At 44.9% G+C, this 18,569-nt stretch overlaps 1 protein-coding gene across 3 annotated transcripts in view; it reads left to right on the top strand.

Moving 5' to 3' along the window:
* The first annotated feature begins 1,238 nt into the window (after nucleotides 1-1,238).
* The window catches only part of LOC115473804 (mevalonyl-coenzyme A hydratase sidH-like), a 58,276-nt gene continuing 40,945 nt past the window's right edge, over nucleotides 1,239-18,569 (top strand). The window contains exons 1-2 of one of the 3 annotated variants that reach the window (XM_030208929.1): nucleotides 1,239-1,611; nucleotides 1,718-1,856. In XM_030208929.1, the coding sequence (XP_030064789.1) occupies nucleotides 1,745-1,856 (112 nt within the window). In that variant the 5' untranslated portion in view covers nucleotides 1,239-1,611; nucleotides 1,718-1,744. Of the gene's footprint in view, nucleotides 1,612-1,670; nucleotides 1,857-18,569 lie in introns of those variants that run through there. The other 2 variants (XM_030208937.1, XM_030208920.1) reach the window with 2 other exon arrangements.

The raw sequence follows: 18,569 nt of genomic DNA on the forward strand, positions 1-18,569 counted from the left end.
AGCAGGATACTAGGCTAGATGGATCATTGGTCTGACCCAGTATGGCTATTATGTTCTTATCAAAATGAAATAGAAGTAAAATTAAACTCTCCTTACATTGGGGCTCATGGAATCACATTATCACATCATCTCTTTTGTATAAGTTTACATTTTAGATACATAAATGGATTAATCTGTTTTGAGCATGATTCAGGGACAAATGGTTTTATGTCAAAATAATAAAAATAAATATGTGGTTTCATGCATATCTCTCATTTGTTGAAACATAATAAAAGGGGCTATAATGCAGTCCATTGGTTTCCTGATATTTTGTTCTTGTGACTGCATTATAGCCCCTTTTATTATGTTTTAAAAATTGGAAGTAAAATTAAACTCTCCTTTCATTGGGGCACATGGAATCACATCACCTCATCTCTTTTGTACAAATGGATTACTCTATTTTAAGCATGTTTCAATGACAAGTGATTTTCAAAAATCAAAATAATAAAAATAAATATTTTCTTTTATGCAAATCTCTCATTTGTTTAAACATAACTAATTGGGCTATAAGCCCCTAATGCAGTCCATTGGTTCTTACATTTTGTCCTTGTGATGACTTATACCGTGCCAAAACTGGAAATACAGTGAGACAGAATAATAGAATTCAGTAACATCCAAAACTTATTAACATTACAATTGTGTTCGCATTTGGATAATAACTGAGAAAATGCTGTTGAAAACTGACTTGAAGAAGAAATAAATATATATAACAGATGTGGAAAATGTTGCCACGTTTAGACTGACTCTGGACTTCTGCATGAAGGTAGCTCTGCCCTCATTACTGAATACCTCTCTTTTAAATAGAAGTAATAAACAATATTAAGCGCATTTTTATAATATACCTCTGCATTCCAAGGTAAAAAACGATTTTAAATGCGCCCAGGTTTCAAACTTATTCATCATATGTGATGTGAGACATGGCATAAATAAACAGAAACTCTAAATGTTGAGCGCCTGATTTTCATAACATGTCTATTTTAGTGGTGTTATACCTGGAGAAAAAAATGCACGAATACAACACCTGCTAGGCAGCTATAACCCCCCCCCCCCCCTTCCAAATGACACACATTACAATTTATTATTATTATTTACTGCATTTGTATCTCACATTCCCCCCACCTATTTGCAGGCTCAATGTGGCTTACATGGATTTGTTAACATTGTCATTGCAGGATATCAGATACAGTTAGTAATGTGATTCGGAAGGGAAGAAAGAAGAAGGGAGAGAGTGGTTACTACTGTTACCTATGAAAATTCCGTTATTATACTTCATCTGTGTACTTTCGTATGCTGTACAATCTAGAATGATTGAAAATATAAGTGAGATCAAATAAAGAACAACAACGTGGCTGCTGCAGCTCAAATGTTTGTTTGCTTTGTTTTGAGTGTACACAGAACGGCTGCGCCAGTGCGCGGGGAAGGGGGAATATACAAAGCTAGGTGGCGTCAAAGGTTTGACGTCATGCCGTCTCTTCAATCTACTCTAACCTCTTTGGCCATTATTACTAGGCTCCAGATCTCAATCTAACCTTGATTGCAACAGCACGGGGTCGGGAGGACATCGTTTTTAAGGTAGTCCTTCAAAATCCGAACATCCTGTATTTACTCGTCCGCCCTGTCCTTAGTAAACCTCTTAAGTTTGTTGTTAATAGCAATTGCATTTGTTTGGATCTTGAAGATAGGTGGCTGGCTGCTGTTTGTACGGATGTTGTTCTGGAACGTCTCGGCAATGAGAAGGGCAGCAACCTGGGGTGGAACAGCGTCGCGGCTCCTGCGAGCAGGTCTCAGCTCCTGCCAACCTCCAGTAGCACAGGAAGGTTAGTGCTCATGCTGGCTCCCTTTCGTATTTGCCGAGGCATCAAACTTGCCTGTTCTCTAGGCCTGCAACCGATTCGCAGAGGGCGCCAGTGGTGAAGCTTCTAGGCAGCACCGCTTTCTCTAGTATAGCAGGGCTACACTTTTTTGGCTCCTAGCGGCTGGCTGGACATATGTAAGAGCTGAGGTTCAAGCTTGCAGGCTGTTCCAGCTGGAAGGAAATCTTCTAGTGGTTGCTTTTGCATGCGAGTCTCAACAAAATCGCTGTAACATTCTCTAAAGAGCAGGACGTGCTGCTATAAAGTGCTGCTGTGTGGCAGGCGTCGGGGGCGGGGCGCCTTCTGGTTTAGGTAACTTCCTGTTTCCGCATGGTTATGGTTATGAGAGTTGTTTGTTTACCTGTAAAGAGTAGTTACCTGTAACAGGTGTTCTCCGAAGACAGCAGGCAATATATTCTCACATATGGGTGACGTCACGTCGGCCCGGAGGACTTTCTAGCAAAGTCTTCATCAAAATGAAAAAAATGTCCCTCGTCGCACGGGCGGATGCAGTGTGCATGCGCACGTCCGTTTTCCCGCTCGCCGCGAGGACACACTCCTCAGTTAAATTCCAAGAAAAAGAGGAATACAACTCCAAAGGGGAGGTGGGAGGGTTGTGAGAATATATTGCCTGCTGTCTTCGGAGAACACCTGTTACAGGTAAGTAACTACTCTTTCTCCAAAGACAAGCAGGCCAATATTCTCACATATGGGTATCCCTAGCCCCCAGGCTCACTCAACATAACAAAGAACGGTCAATTGGGCCTCGCAACAGTGAGGACATAAGTGAAATTGACCTGAAACAAAACACAACTAACTGAGAGTGCAGCCTGGAACAGAATAAAAATGGGCCTAGGGGGGTGGAGTTGGATTCTAAACCCCAAACAGACTCTGCAGCACCGACTGCCCAAACCGACTGTCGCGTCGGCTATGCTGCTGAAGGCAGTAATGAGATGTGAATGTGTGGATTGAAGACCACGTCGCAGCTTTGCAAATCTCTTCTATGGTGGCTGACTTTAGATGAGCCAGTGACGCAGCCATGGCTCTAACATTATGAGCCGTGACATGACCGTCCAAAGTCAGCCCAGCTTGGGCATAAGAGAAGGAAATGCAATCTGCTAGCCAATTAGAAATGGTGCGTTTTCCGACAGCAACTAACCTCTTATTGGGATTAAAAGAAATAAACAGATGGGCGGACTGTCTGAAGGGGCGTGTCCGCTCCACGTAACAGGCCAGTGCTCTTTTACAGTCCAAAGTGTGCAACTTGCTTTCGCCCGGGCTTACGTGAGGAGGGGAAAAAAATGTTGGCAAGACAATTGACTGGTTCAGATGGAAGTCCGACACCACCTTCGGTAAAAACTTTGGGTGCGTGCGGAGAACTACCCTGTCATGATGAAAGACAAGGAAAGGTGCATGAACTGCCAGGGCCTGAAGCTCACTGACCCTACGAGCTGAAGTAACCGCCACCAAGAAAATGACCTTTAAGGTCAAGTACTTCAGATGACAGGAATCCAGTGGCTCGAAAGGAGTTGTCATCAGCTGGGTGAGAACGACGTTGAGATTCCATGGCACTGGAGGAGGTTTGACAGGGGGCTTTGTCAAAAACAAACCTCTCATGAAACGCATGACTAAAGGCTGTCCAGAGATAGGCAGACCATCTGCATGTGAATGATAAGCACTGATTGCGCTAAGATGAACCTTGACCGAGTTGGTTTTAAGACCAGACTCAGATAAATGTAGAAGGTACTCAAGCAAGGTCTGTGCAGGACAAGAGAAAGGATCTAGGCCCTTGCTGTCACACCAGACGGCAAACCTCTTCCATTTAAAAGAATAACACTTATGTGTGGAATCTTTTCTGGAAGCAAACAGGACTCTGGAGACACCCTCAGAGAGACCAAAAGAGGCAACTTCTACGCTCGCAACATCCAGGCCGTGAGAGCCAGAGACCGGAGGTTGGGATGCAAAAGCGCCCCCTCGTTCTGAGTAATGAGGGTCGGAAAACAGTCCAATCTCCATGGCTCTTCTGAAGAAAGTTCCAGAAGAAGGGGAAACCAAATCTGACGGGGCCAAAAGGGCGCTATCAGAATCATGGTTCCTTGGTCTTGCTTGAGTTTCCCCACTAAAGGGATGGGAGGATACGCATATAGGAGTCCTGTCCCCCAAAAAAGGAGGAAGGCATCCGATGCTAGTTTGCCGTGGGCCTGAAGTCTGGAACAGAATTGAGGAACCTTGTGAGTGTCCTGGGAAGCAAAAAGATCTATCGATGGAGTGCCCCAAACTCGAAAGATCTTTTTGGCAATAGTCATGTTCAAGGACCACTCGTGAGGCTGCATAATTCTGCTCAGCCTGTCGGCCAGACTGTTGTTTACACCGGCTAGATAAGTGGCTTGGAGAAACATTCCGTGTTGGCAGGCCCATAGCCACATCTGCAAGGCCTCCCGACACAGAGGGCGAGATCCGGTACCCCCTTGCTTGTTGGTGTAATACATTGCAACCTGATTGTCTGTCTGAATGAGAACAATTTTGTTGGATAGCCGATCTCTGAAGGCCTTTAGAGCGTTCCAGATCACTCGCAATTCCAGGAGATTGATCTGGAGATGCCTCTCCTGAAGAGTCCAAGCTCCTTGAGTGTGAAGCCCATCTACATGCGCTCCCCACCCGAGGAGGGATGCATCCGTTGTCAGCACTTTTTGTGGCTGAGGGATTTGGAATGGGCGTCCCAAGACCAGATTGGATTGAATGGTCCACCAATTGAGGGAGTTGCGAAAATTGATGGACAGCTGGATAACATCCTCTAGATTCCCTGTGGCTTGAAACCACTGGGAAGCTAGGGTCCATTGAGCAGATCTCATGTGTAAATGTGCCATGGGTGTCACATGAACTGTGGAGGCCATGTGGCCAAGCAATCTCAACATCTGCCGAGCTGTGATCTGCTGAGACGCTTGTACTCTGGAAACCAGAGACAGAAGTTTGTCCGCTCTGGGTCCTGGAAGATAAGCACAAGCTGTCTTTGTGCACAACAGAGCTCCTATGAATTCCAATTTCTGGGCTGGGACGAGATGGGACTTGGGATAATTGATGACAAACCCCAGCATCTCTAGCACCTGAATAGTTATCCGCATGGACTGCAAGGTTTCTTGCGGGGAAGTGTTCTTCACCAGCCAATCGTCCAGATAAGGGAACACATGCACTCCCAGTCTGCGTAGCGACGCTGCCACAACTGCCAGGCACTTTGTAAATACCCTGGGAGCAGACGCCAAGCCAAAAGGCAAAACACAGTACTGAAAGTGCTGTGATCCCAGCCAAAATCGAAGATACTTCCTGTGAGCTGGAAGTATCGATATGTGAGTGTAAGCGTCCTTCAAGTCCAGCGAGCATAGCCAATCGTTTTCTTGAATCATGGGAAGAAGGGTGCCCAGGGAAAGCATCCTGAACTTTTCTCGGACCAGATATTTGTTCAGGGCCCTTAGGTCTAGGATGGGACGCATCCCCCCTGTTTTCTTTTCCACAAGGAAGTACCTGGAATAGAATCCCAGCCCTTCTTGCCCTGGTGGAACGGGCTCGACCGCATTGGCGCTGAGAAGGGCGGAGAGTTCCTCTGCAAGTACCTGCTTGTGGTAGGAGCTGAAAGACTGAGCTCCTGGTGGGCAATTTGGAGGTTCGGAAATCAGATTGAGAGTGTACCCGGACCGGACTATTTGGAGAACCCACCAATCGGAGGTTAAGAGAGGCCACCTTTGGTGAAAAAATTTTAACCTCCCCCCAACCGGTAGATCGTTCGGCACAGGTACTTTGATTTCGGCTATGCTCTGCTGGAGCCAGTCAAAAACCTGTCCCTGGTTTTTGCTGGGGAGCTGCAGGGGCCTGCTTCGGTGCCCGCTGCTGACGAGAGCGAGCGGGCTGGGGTTGAGCCTGAACCGGCTGACGGGAATAAGAAGTGTACTTGCGGCTTCTAGAAACGTACTTCTTTTTCCCTTAAAAAAACTTCCTAGAAGTGGAAGTGGATGCAGAAGGCGCCCGGCGGGAGAGAGAATCCATAGCGTTGTCACGCTGGTAGAGATGATCAATCATCTCTTCTACCTTATCTCCGAAAAGGTGATCCCCTCGGCATGGGATATCTGCTATCTTCTGCTGAGTTCGTTCCTCCAGGTTAGAGGCACGCAGCCATGAGAGTCTGCGCATCGCTATACCTTGGGCAGAGAAGCGAGATACCACATCGCAAGTGTCAAAAACGCCCCTGGACAGGAGCTTGCGACACGCCTTCTGCTGCCTGATCACTTGGCGAAAGGGTTCGGCTTTCTCCTGTGGGAGTGCGTCTACCAAACTCTCCAGTTGCCTCACAGAGTTCCGCAAATGAATACTCGTGTAGAGTTGGTACGATTGAATTTTGGCGGCGAGCAGACCAGCCTGATACGCCTTCCTCCCAAAAGAGTCCAGAGTCCTATACTCCCGCCCCGGGGGCGCCGAGGAGAAGTTCCTAGAACTCCTGGCTCTTCTGAGAGCGGAATCCACCACCGCTGAATCATGAGACAATTGAGCCCGCATGAGACTGGGTTCCCCGTGGATCCGGTATTGGGACTCAACTTTTTTGGGGACGGTTGGACAAGAAAAAGGCTTCTCCCAGTTCCTAAACATAAGTTCCTTGAGAGTCTCATGGAAAGGAACTGTGGCAGAAGATGTAGGTGGAGATGGATAGTCCAAAACCTCAAGCATTTTAGCTCTGGGCTCATCCACAATTTCCACAGGGAAGGGGATGGCCTCAGACATCTCCCGAACAAAAGAGGAGAAAGACAAGCTCTTGGGAGGAGAAAGCTGTCTTTGGGGCGAGGGAGTAGATTCAGATGGGATGCCTTGAGAGTCCTCACCAGAGAACTCCCCATGCATTTCATCGTCCTCCTCTGATGAGGTATTATCAGATGGGGCTAAAAGCTCAGACAGAGCTGCCCGAATCTGAGCCCGTCTCGACGAAGAGGCTTGACGCCCTCTATGATGGTGTCGAGAAGTTGACGGTCCCTGAGACTCCGGCGAAGCTTCCTGCCCCGATGTCTCGGGAGAGCCAACCCGGGAAGTCAATGACACCGGCGCCGGAGGCGGCACCGGTGAGACAGACCTCACCACAGGCTGAAGGCCTGATGCATAAACATCCGGCACCGGCAATGTCGATACCTCCGACGCCGTCGGCACCGGTGCCTCTGAAGTCATCGACACTGGTACCGTCGGCACCGACAACCTCGGTGCCGATTGCCACTGCTGCATCATTTCCATGAAAAAAGGAAATAGGGCCTGCATACGCTCATCAAGAGCTGCTGCCGGAAGATGCTGAGGGGTCGATTGAGGCATTGGAGGCAAAGGTTGGGGAGTGGGGACTCGGCTGCCAGTGACCCCACGCGTCGGTACCTCAGTAATAGAGGGGGAGCGATCCTCTCGGCACCGACGCTTCTCGGGTATCGAATGTATTGATGACCCGGAGCTCCCGGTGCCGTGACGCGAAGGAGAACGACGACGGTGCCTCTTGGCCTTCGCCCGACGCCTGTCGTCGAGACTCCTCGGCACCGGAGAAGAGGACGTGGAATCCACACGTCTCTTCGGGGCCGGGTCCGATGCAGGACGGTCCCGGGGGGTCTGCAAAGCAGGAGGCGCCGAGGTGGGCGGAGACCCACTCGATGCATCACTGCTCCCAGCGTGCATCGGTCGAATGGCAGCCTGTCCCCGGTCTCCCGGTGCCGACGCCTCCTTCAACGTCGACCTTGACGATGCCGGCTTCGAAGGCATCGTCCTCGACGGCACCGACTTCACAGGCGCCGATTTGGACGACGCCGAGGCACCGGGCCCAAAATTCTTCTCCCTTTGGGCATCTCGGGAGAGCAGTGTCCGCTTTTTCATAGCGAGACACAGTTTGCAGCCCTCCGAGCGGTGGTCCGGCCCAAGGAACTGTAAACACCACGAGTGTGGGTCAGTGCTGGAGATGGCCCGATGACAGCGGGCACAAGGCTTAAAGCCGCTGGGCGTCTTCGATGACATTTTGGGAAAAACAGCCCCTGCCAAATCAAAAGACGCGATTGTGTCGTTAAAAGAAAAGGACACAAGAAAAAAGGGAAAAAAAAAAAAAAACGAACGAGCGATTTAAATAAAATTGCAGGCTAAAAGAAAGAAAACTTAAACAACGAGAAAATAATACTAATAATACTAAAAAGGATACTTTTTGTAGTTTTTCTTCACCTCCGGGCACAGCAACACGAAGACGAAAAAATCACCATGTCACCTCTTGACGCGGAGAAGAAAAAACTGAGGAGTGTGTCCTCGCGGTGGGCGGGAAAACGGATGCGCGCATGCGCACTGCATCCGCCCGTGCGACGAGGGACATTTTTTTCATGTTGATGAAGACTTTGCTAGAAAGTCCTCCGGGCCGACGTGACGTCACCCATATGTGAGAATATTGGCCTGCTTGTCTTTGGAGAACTGTAGCTCTCCATGGACAGAAGATCAGATGAGATAGCCACACAGATGAATTGATGGCATGGTGACGCGGCCGACCTGATCCTTCTACGAGCGCAAAAAAAAAAAAATCAAACACTTTACTGCTCATTTCCCTAACTTCCTGCTCATGTCACTGAATTGAAATAGCCTATAACCACACACCCATGTCAGTTTTATGGATATGAATAGCAATCAACAACTATGGGAAGGAGGGGAGGGGCTGTGTGGCTATGTGGGAGAACTACTGTTACAGGTAAGCAACGCTCATTTCTCCACGGTTGACCAGACCACATAGCCACACAGATGAATACTCCCTAACTATACACAGGTAAAAATACTTAATATCATATACATTAAGTATAATGAATAAGTAAAAAGTGTCTGGTGGAGGCGGCAAGTTGTCAAATTAAATACCAGCATCCAAAAACGCTTGTCCAAAGCTGGAGTCAGCAGCTGAAGCTGTATCTAGGCAGTAGTGATAAGCAGGAGCGTACACAGTGGGAGGGGGCCAGAGGTCGAGGCGGGGGGGGGGCACATTTTGGTTTGCCGCCGCCCTGCTACTCCCCACCCATCACTGTAGCAAATACCTTGGTTGGCAGGGATCCCCAACCCCCACCAACTGAAGCCTTCTCCAGCGTCAGTTTCACTAAAAGGAGCATGCAGGACGTGAGGGGGAAGAGAGACAGGGCAGGCAACGCAGCGGCGCTAGAGACAGGTGCTGAAGAAGGCTTCAGCCCTGCCAACAAAACCAGGGGTACAGAGGAAATTTGGGGGGGTCCAGGCCCCCTTGGCCCCACGTTGCTATGCCACTGGTGATGAGTAAATTGTATACACAGAACCATGTTGCTTCTCAACAAATATCCATTAAAGAAGCTTGATGCAGATTGCCATAGAAGCCGCCATGGCACGTAATCTCTGTGCTGTAATGTGGTATTTTCCCCAACGGAGAAGATGAAGTTTGATAACAAAAACGTATACAGTTCGCAGTCCAATGTGAGATTGTTTGTTTAGTCACTGGATGAGAATGATCCAGATCAATGGACAAAAATAATTGTGATGGTCGATGAACAGAAGTTGTACATTGCAAATAAATGGTGAGTGCTCGAACACAATCCGATGTATGTAATTCCCTGTGCCTAGGTGAGGTGGAGGATAAAAAGCTGGTAAAATAATTGACTGATTTACATGAAAAGGAGAAACAACTTTTGGAAGAAATTTGGGATGCGGTCATAAAATACCTTTAGCATGTAAAATTTGGGTGTATGGAGGATAATATACCAAAGCCTGAATTTCTCCAATACACCGTGCAGATGTGATGTTAAGGAGAAAAGCCGTTTTCCAATTTACAAATTTAAAATCTGTTGAATGCATAGGTTCAAAAGGTGGATGCATAAGTTGATTAAGGACCTTGTTGAGATCCCAAACTACCAGTGGGTGTAGATTTAATAATCCATTCATGAATCTTTTAGTTATAGGATGACGGAATAATGTAAAAGTATGAATAGGATCATGAAAAACCGAAAGTACTGCTAAATGTACTTTGATGGAAGAACACGTTAATCCACTATTGGAAAGATGAAGAAGATAATTTAGAACTTTTGAAATGGAGCACATGAATGGCTCTACATGTTGAGAAGTACACCAAACAACAAATCAAAGCCATTTTGAAGCATAAGATTTTCTTGTGGAGAGTTTCCTGAAGCTAATAAGACATTTATGACTGACTTGGAAAATATAATAAATGTCATTCCCTGAGATGAAGATGCCAAGCTTCTAAGTGGAGTCTGGGTATGTTCGGATGCAAAAGAGTGTTGTCTTGCTGTGTAAGCAGATCCTGACACTGTGGAAGCATTTGAGGAGACAATGAAATCAGACTGGTTAGAATGGGAATCCATGGTTGCCTTGGCCAATGTGGTGCTATTAATATCATTGATGCCTTGTCCTGAGTTGCTTTTCTCAACATCTTTGAAATGAGTGGATTTGGAGGGAATTCATATAACAGGTGGGATGTCCATGGAATGGAAAACACATCCTCTGCATTTACCTCTGACTGGGCCACCTTCAGCAAAATTTCGTGCACTTGTTCATTGGGGATGCGAATAGATTTATGTCCGGGGTACCCCACTGAGCAAATACTTCTAGCGTAACTATGATTTTGAGAGACCACTCGTGAGGTCGAATTTTCCTGCTTAAAGAGTTCGCTAGAATGTTGTCAATTCCCGGAAGAAAGGAAGCCTGGATAGTTGAGTAGAGAGCTAGAAGTAGGTTCCAAATTTGGACTGTCTCGGAACAGAGTGTTCGAGATCCTATCCCTCCCTGCTTGTTGATGTAAAATATCGACACTTGGTTGTCCGTGCAATCATGAATGACTTAATGGTAGAGATGTTGATGAAAAGTTTGCATTGCTAACTTTATTGCTCTCAGCTCTAGAAGATTGATTGAACATTGAGATTCTTGACAAGTCCAAACTCCCTTAGTCAACAGATGATACATATGAGCTCCCCCATCCCAGTTTGGATGTATCTGTTGTTAAAACCTTGGTAGGAGGAATTTGAAATGGTGCTCCCATTAGTAAGTTGGTAGGATTTGACCACCATGTTAATGATGTTTTGATGCCTTGAGTTAGAAAAATTGTTGCTGACAGTGGCTGTAGTGACTGAAACTATCTTTTTAAATACCATTGCAGAGGTCTCATGTGAAGACGAGCTAACGGAATGACAGTCACTGTTGATACTATATGACCTAAAAGAACTAATAGAGTTCTGGCTGTGGTCACTGCAATGGATTGGATGTGAAGAATAAGCTGTAATATTGTCTCCGATCTGGTTATTGGTAAACAGGCCAGTAGAATTGATGAAATTAAATCTGGTCCTATAAACTGAAGGTTTTGCGTTGGGATCAAATGTGATTTTTTTTTTTTTTGTAATTTATTAGAAAGCCTAACCCGGAAAGGAGTTGACTTGTAAGATTCAATGCTGCAGTGTTTAGTTGTGGAGTTTTTGCTACAATTAGCCAATCGTCTAGATAGGGATACTACATCATTCCCTATTGTCAGAGGTAGGCTGTTGGTGCCACTACACATTTGGTGAATACCCTGGGAGCTGAAGTTAGACCGAACAGAAGGACTTTGTAGTGATAATGTTGATGGTCTACTACAAAACGTAGGAAACATCTGGAACAAGGATGGATAGGAATATGCAGATAGGCATCTTGAAGATCTATTAATGTCATCTATACGTCTTGCTGAAGAAATGGAACGATCATTGTCAATGTAGTCATTTGAAAATTTTCTTTTCTTATATACTTGTTCAGCTTCCTTAGGTTCAAATTTTCTCTGATTCCCCCTACCTTTTTCTGAATGAGGAAGTATCTCGAGTAGAACCCCTTGTTTCTATGTGTCTGAAGTACTATCTTGATAGCTTGAGCCAACAGTAATCTTTCCTTTTCGTGTTTTAAGAGAAAATGTGTATGTGGAGTCACCTGAAAATGTGATGGAATCCTGACTGGTGGTCGAGTGTGAAAATTTAATTGATAACCCTGCTGAATGATGTTTAGAATCCATTTGTCTGTAGTTATTTGAGTCCATTCATCAATGAATGCTTGAAGTCTGCCTCCTACTGGTATGTTGGAATACTGGGGAGAATCAAAAATAAGGTGGTGGTTTCTACTGGACTGCAGTACTGGACGAAGAATGCTATATTGGAGAAGCAAGCCAGATGCTAAAGACAAGATTTAATTTACATAGACATCACATGAAGAATGCCAGTGTCAGCCTGGATTCCACCCCTGTGGGGCAGCAGTTTACAAAACCAAAACACTGTACCAGTGATTTCATAGTAAGAATCCTGAAAGGTAACTTTAAAACAATACAGGAACGTAAGACCTTTGAAGTCAGAATGATTGAATATTTTGACACCCAACAGACATGTAAGCCGCATTGAGCCTGCCATGAGTGGGAAAGCACGGGGTACAAATGTAATAAAAAATAGGACAAGGATCTGGGTTTTCTAGCCCATTATAAACCATAAAGTTGTATTGCTCTGTTTGTCACCCTCCTCTCACCTATCCACCCCCATCCTGTTAGACTGTCACTGTAATGCTTTGATGTTTCACTTATATATACTGTCATCTACCACATTTGCTTATTTCCGATCTGACGAAGAAGAGTAACCTTCGAAAGCTAATCAAGAAATGTATTAAGTTATGTCCAATAAAAAAGGCATCATCTTATTTTCTTTTCCATGTTTTATTTTGTTTTATTTCTATTGATTATCTTTAAAAGTGGACTAACACGGCTACCAAACCTCTCTACTGGACTGCAGAAACCACTTTATGAGGTCTCTTGTCTTTTGGAGTTCTAGACTGATAAGGATGATGTTGTTGACCCACTTTCGGTTTGTAGGATGAACATAGGATTTGAGGACCGTCTTCTTTGTTGAAAACGAGACTTGGACGAAAATTAAGGGAGTTCTTTATAATTAGCTCTGTGAACTTGTTGCTTGTCCATCTCTAAGGTGTCTTAAGGTAGAGCAGTCATCTCTAAGGTCCTCAATGAGTTCCTTTACCTTATCCCCAAACAGAGAGTCACCAAGACACGAGGCATCTGCAACCCTTTCAAAAATCTCTTCATTGAAAGCTGACGATCTCAACCAAGCTGGTCTACGGGATGCTATGGCTGAAGCTGCACCTCTTATATAGGTATCATAATTATCATAAGCCGCCCTAATCATATTCTTGGAGTATTCCTCAAAGTTAGCCATGACATTTTGAAAAACAGAAATATTATCTTGAGGTAAAGCAGCCCCAATTTTACTAAGGTTTTCCATAATAGTGTATTAATACTCTATATGGAGAAAAGTATGTACTGAGATTTTGGCTGAAAGCATAGCTGGTTGAAAAAATCTATGAGACATGATATCCATAACTTTTAAATACTTTGATGGAGGATGATTGGTAAAATCTTTTTGAGTTTTGCTTTTTCTCATAGCTGACTTGACTACTAATGATGCATGAGGCAGTTGCTATTTACTGAAACCCAGGACATCCTCTTCTTTATATTCATTCTCTAATGCCCTCTGGACTGAATGAGGGGAATAAGGAGTAATCCAGAGCTTCTGGTGATGCTCCTTCAAAACTAATGCTATAGGAAGAGCTATAGTTTCCTTGGTAATGTTCAAATATTTTGTAACAGTGTATTTATCAGACACCTGGTCTGAGTACGATGGAATTGGAATTGTAATAGTAAGTGATACTGCTAATTTTTAAGAGACATTTTCAGTCAGAAATCTCTTCTAAGGTAATTGGTGTGTCCTGGCGAGGAGAATGAGGATTTGAAAGTGGTTTAGAATCATCTTCCTGATGATCTTGCTTAGGTGCTTGTTGTATAAATAAAGTATGATGAGACTGGAATGCCAGGATGAGAATCCTGCCGCCTGGAAATAGAAGAAGAAATAGACCGATCCCTTTGTCTACTTGCACGTTTCACTTGAGACTGTGAATTAGACTGTGTTTTGGCAGATGTATTAGGAGCATCATCTGCTTGCTGTTGCACTCTATTTAAATCCTGTTGTTGTGAAAAAGTGAGTGAGCAAATTTAACAAATTTGTTGGAATTTGTGACAGGTTCATGTGGAACGAAATCTGTGTATTTACTGAATGAAAAGAACTTGACAACATCATAGAAGAAGTACGATGCCGACAAGATTTAAAATACCTGCATCTTGACTGATAGGAAGACTGTCTAGATACTGATTGACCTGTATAACATCTTGAATGGTGTAGACTGTGACATCGACTCCTGGAAGAGGAAGAACTCATCAGACACTGACGTTTGGGTGCTGGGGAGTTAGATGTTGAAACTCGATCTGACAGCAGCAGATTGATTTGACTGCTGCTGCTCGGCATCCAAAACATCAGAAATGGCTGTTAGTTCCTGCACAGACTCGGTGCCGAGAAATTCTGTTGCCAGTGTAAATGCTGTAGTCTGATCCCCGGGCACCAGGACACTGCCTTCAGGTATGCGCTGGGAATCTGTGACCTTCAGCTTGGGGGAGAGGACAGGCAAGCCAGCTCGCACTCCCATAACAACTGGCTTGCAAGATTCCAAAAAATTTAACAACTGGCTCTTGCATGCCGGTGCGAGCCAGCTCCAGCACACCACTGATATCAGGGCATCTACACTATTTTAGAGAGCGGAGACACAGACCTTTGCATGTGTAATTTAGAAAACGTATTTTAACAAAAATAAACCTTTCAACTATGTACAGCTGTTGTCCGTTGGCTTCAATGTTGTTGCAGCCGCTGCTGCCTGAGCTCCTTGAGTCCCCTTGAATGTGGCGTATAGCTCCGAGCTTATAAGAACATAAGAATAGCCATACTGGATCAGACCAGTGGTCCATCTAGCCTAGTATCCTGTTTCCAACAGTGGCCAATTCAAGTCACAAGTTCCTGGCGGAAACCCCAATAGTAGCAAGATTCAATGCTACCAATCCCAAGGCAGGCAGTGGCTTCCCCGTGTCTGTTTCAATAGCAGACTATGGACTTTTTCCTCCAACCTGAGTTAAGAGCACAAATGGGGGAAGAAGAATGAGATGATTAGAAAAATAAAATAGTTAACAAAGGTAGGAAAATTATTATATTTTCCATTTCTTGATTGAAATATAACAGTTTTGAGAATTTACATTTGTTGTCTTTATATTTTGTACTGTGCTGGGGGAAATGCATCTCTTTCTATTTCTTTGGTGTTACTTCATATGAAGAGTCTGGCATCTAAGAATTTCAGTTTAATTTTTCTTGATATTAGTACTTTTAGTTTAGTTTTCACCAGTGATGTAAGTAGGACTGAATGGGCCCTGTAAAATACTATCCACCTTATAATCGAAAGAGAAAAACACCTATATTCCGACCTAAATCGGGAGATGGACGTCTTTCTCTCACGGGTGCCCAAATCGGTATAATGGAAAGCCGATTTTGGGCATCTTCAACTGCACTCTGTCGCAGGAACGAATAAAGTTGATGGGGGCGTGCCAGAGGCGTGGTGAAGGCGGGACTGGGGCGTGGTTATCGGCTGAGCAGAGATGGGCGTCTTTAGCTGATAATCGAAAAAAAGGCGTTTTTACCACGATTTTGGGTCACTTTTTTTGGACCCTTTTTTTTCATGAACAAGTCCCAAAAAAGTGCCCCAACTGACCAGATGACCACCGGAGGGAATCAGGGATTACCTACCCTGACTCCCCCAGTGGTCACTAACCGCCTCCCACCAAAAGAAACCCACTTTACAAACTTTTTTTGCCAGCCTGTATGCCAGCCTCAAATTCCATACCCACCTCCATGACAGCAGAATGTGTTCTATCCTCTGACAGCCTTTTCCTGGTTCTGATGTGGGTCTCGGGTGAGTGTGACACCTTTTCTGTTAAGGGCACTGCAGAGTCACATCAGCAATGCATTATGGTGGGTGTAGGGTATTGGGCTCCGTGATTCCACAAGCTTGTGTTAAATGCTCACGATGTTGGTAGTTGGTAGGCTCTACTCCCATGATGCTTTTCCCTCTGCTTACTGGGTCAGAGTGTGCCCTGTTTTGTTTCCGGTAGTCCATGAGGTAGTGGCCATTTTTGTAAGTCAGTTTTAGATCCCGGTCATGTGTTAGCCATGTTACAGCACTTAGTTCTTACCTTGAATGTTGCTGAAAGAGGGCATTGTACACCAATCTGCCAGCTGGGGTACTAGCGAGACTCGTTGCCAGTGGGGCACAACCTGTGATCTGCAGTTAACTGTGAGTAAAGGTGCTTATTCAAATAAAGGACGTTTTCAGCGAGATTAGTCTTCAGGTGTGAACTGCTGTGCCAAGGTTATACACCAGCAACAAGTCCTGTCCCTGGAGCACTTTTAGTGGGTACTGCAGTGCACTTCAGGCAGGCAGACCCAGGCCCATCCCCCCCACCTGTACCACTTGTGGTGGTAAATGGGAGGCCTCTGAAACCCACTGTACCCACATGTAGTTGCCCCCTTCACCCCTAAGAGCTATGGCAGTGTTGTACATTTGTCCCTCCCACGACCAAATGGCTTGGATTAGGACGTTTCTGAGCTGGGCGTTTTTATTTTCCATTATTGCAAAAAAAAAAAAAAAAACGCCCAGCTCAGAAAGGACCAAATCCATGGCATTTGGTCCGTCCAAACCGTATTGTCGAAACAAAAGATGGACGCCAATTTTTTTCGAAAATATAGTCTGTCCCGCTTCTTCACGTACCCGTTTTCGGACATAGATGCCCATGGAGATGGGCGTTCACGTTCGATTATGCCCCTCTATCTCTCCCAAGGTAGGGGTCCGGAGGGCAGGGTGAGGAGGAGTCCCTGCAGACCTTCAGTGGACAAACCCTGCAAAAATCAAACACATTTGAGTTCTATATAGAAAACCTGTCATAGAAATAGAAACTGAAATGCAAGATATCAGAGATGCACACCTCACAAAGCTGACATATCACAATTAATAAATTCAGAAAACAATAATTTTTTCCCACCTTTGTTGTCTCAGTTTTTTTATTTCCTTAAATCTCTTTTTAGGGTCTTCTGTCCTGACATTTCTTCTCTTTTTATTCTCACTATCCATCTTTCTTCTGCACCCCTATTCCAGCGTCTACTCACTGTGTCCCTGTCTTATTCCCCCCCCCCCCCCCCCAATGTTCAGCACCTGCCCTCTGTGTCCCTATCCCTCCCCACATCATCATCTTTTCTTTGTGTCCCCATCTCTGTGAAAACTGCAGAAAATAATGTTTTCAAGGTTGAAACTGAGTCTCAAGTTTTGGGAGTCATACTTGACTCTGTTATGGTATCATTTCTTGTAATAACTCTTCATTATCTTATCATTCACAAGTGAATCTTTTATGGAAGAAAATGTTCTTGAAACTGAGACATCTAACTAAGATTAATATGTGCATTCTTTACCAAAGAAAATTTGCTTGTGTGGCTCACATGATAATACTACCTCATTTAGATTATTATAATGTTTTATACATAATTCTTAATACTCAATATCTTATGAAACTTCAACTTATGCCGAGAACGGTGGTAAGATTGATCTTTAGGCTTAACAAATTTACCAGTGTTTCTAATTATATGAAGACTCTGCATTGGTTGCCAATAGCTGAATATATTTGATTCTAAGCGTTTTGTATTCTATTTTAAGTAATTCATGGCCTGGCACCTTATTTTCTGATTAATTCAATCTCTACATCTCTATTTGTCTCTCTTCAAGATTGATCAAGCAGTTACTTCTTTGTCCTGTATATTTGGGGAAGATTCGGTTTTTTCGAACATTTAATACTGTTTTTGGACTTGTATTGATACCTATGTGGAATTCTCTTCCAATTGGTGTCAGAGGTCAAATGAATTATTTAAATTTTAGGAAAAAATTGAAACTTTATCTTTTTAGTAAGTGTTATTAGTTCTTTTGAAAATTTTTTAAATTTAATACTTTGTTTACTGATAATTTAATTTGTAAATCGCAATGAACCCTTAACCAGGGGATATAGCGATTAACAAGCATAACATTCACATATGATCCTTCCATACCCAGCATTTCTTTTGTGCCCTTTCTCTCCACTTATCCACCTTGTTCTCTCTTTCCCTTTCCACACTCCCCACCCCTATCATTTCTCCCTCTCTTCTCTTTTCCCCTTCCACAGTCTGGCATCATTCTCTCTCTCTCTCCATTGATCCAATGTATCTCCCCTTCAGGATCCAGTCTTTCTTTTCCCTCCACTTACCCCAGAGTTTATCATCTGACCCACCACTCAGTCCCTTCGGTCCAGTATCATCTCTCACCTTTTCTTACCCAGGTCTGTCTTTCTCGTCCCTTTCTTCCCTCTGCCTCAATTCCCCCCTCCCTCCACGCAGGTCCTGGCATCATTGTCTTTCTGTGCCCCCACCCCCCTGTGGTCTGGCATCTCTCTAACCCCTCCTCTCTCTGGCCCCTGCAGGTTCCAGCATCTCTTAACTGCTGCCACCCCCCCCCCCTCGCAGGTCCCGGCTTTTGTCCTTTCTCCCCCCCCCCAAAGAGGTTTGATATCACCCCTCCCCCATGCGGGTCTCGGTTTTGATATCACCCCTGCCCACCATGAAAACTGTGGGGGGCAGCAGGCAAAGACAGCAGCAGCGAGGTAGACAGACTGCATCTGGCCAGTGCCTCAGGAGTATTTCCTCTGCT

This window comes from Microcaecilia unicolor, chromosome 1, assembly GCF_901765095.1.
Source record: "Microcaecilia unicolor chromosome 1, aMicUni1.1, whole genome shotgun sequence".
NCBI lineage: Eukaryota > Metazoa > Chordata > Amphibia > Gymnophiona > Siphonopidae > Microcaecilia > Microcaecilia unicolor.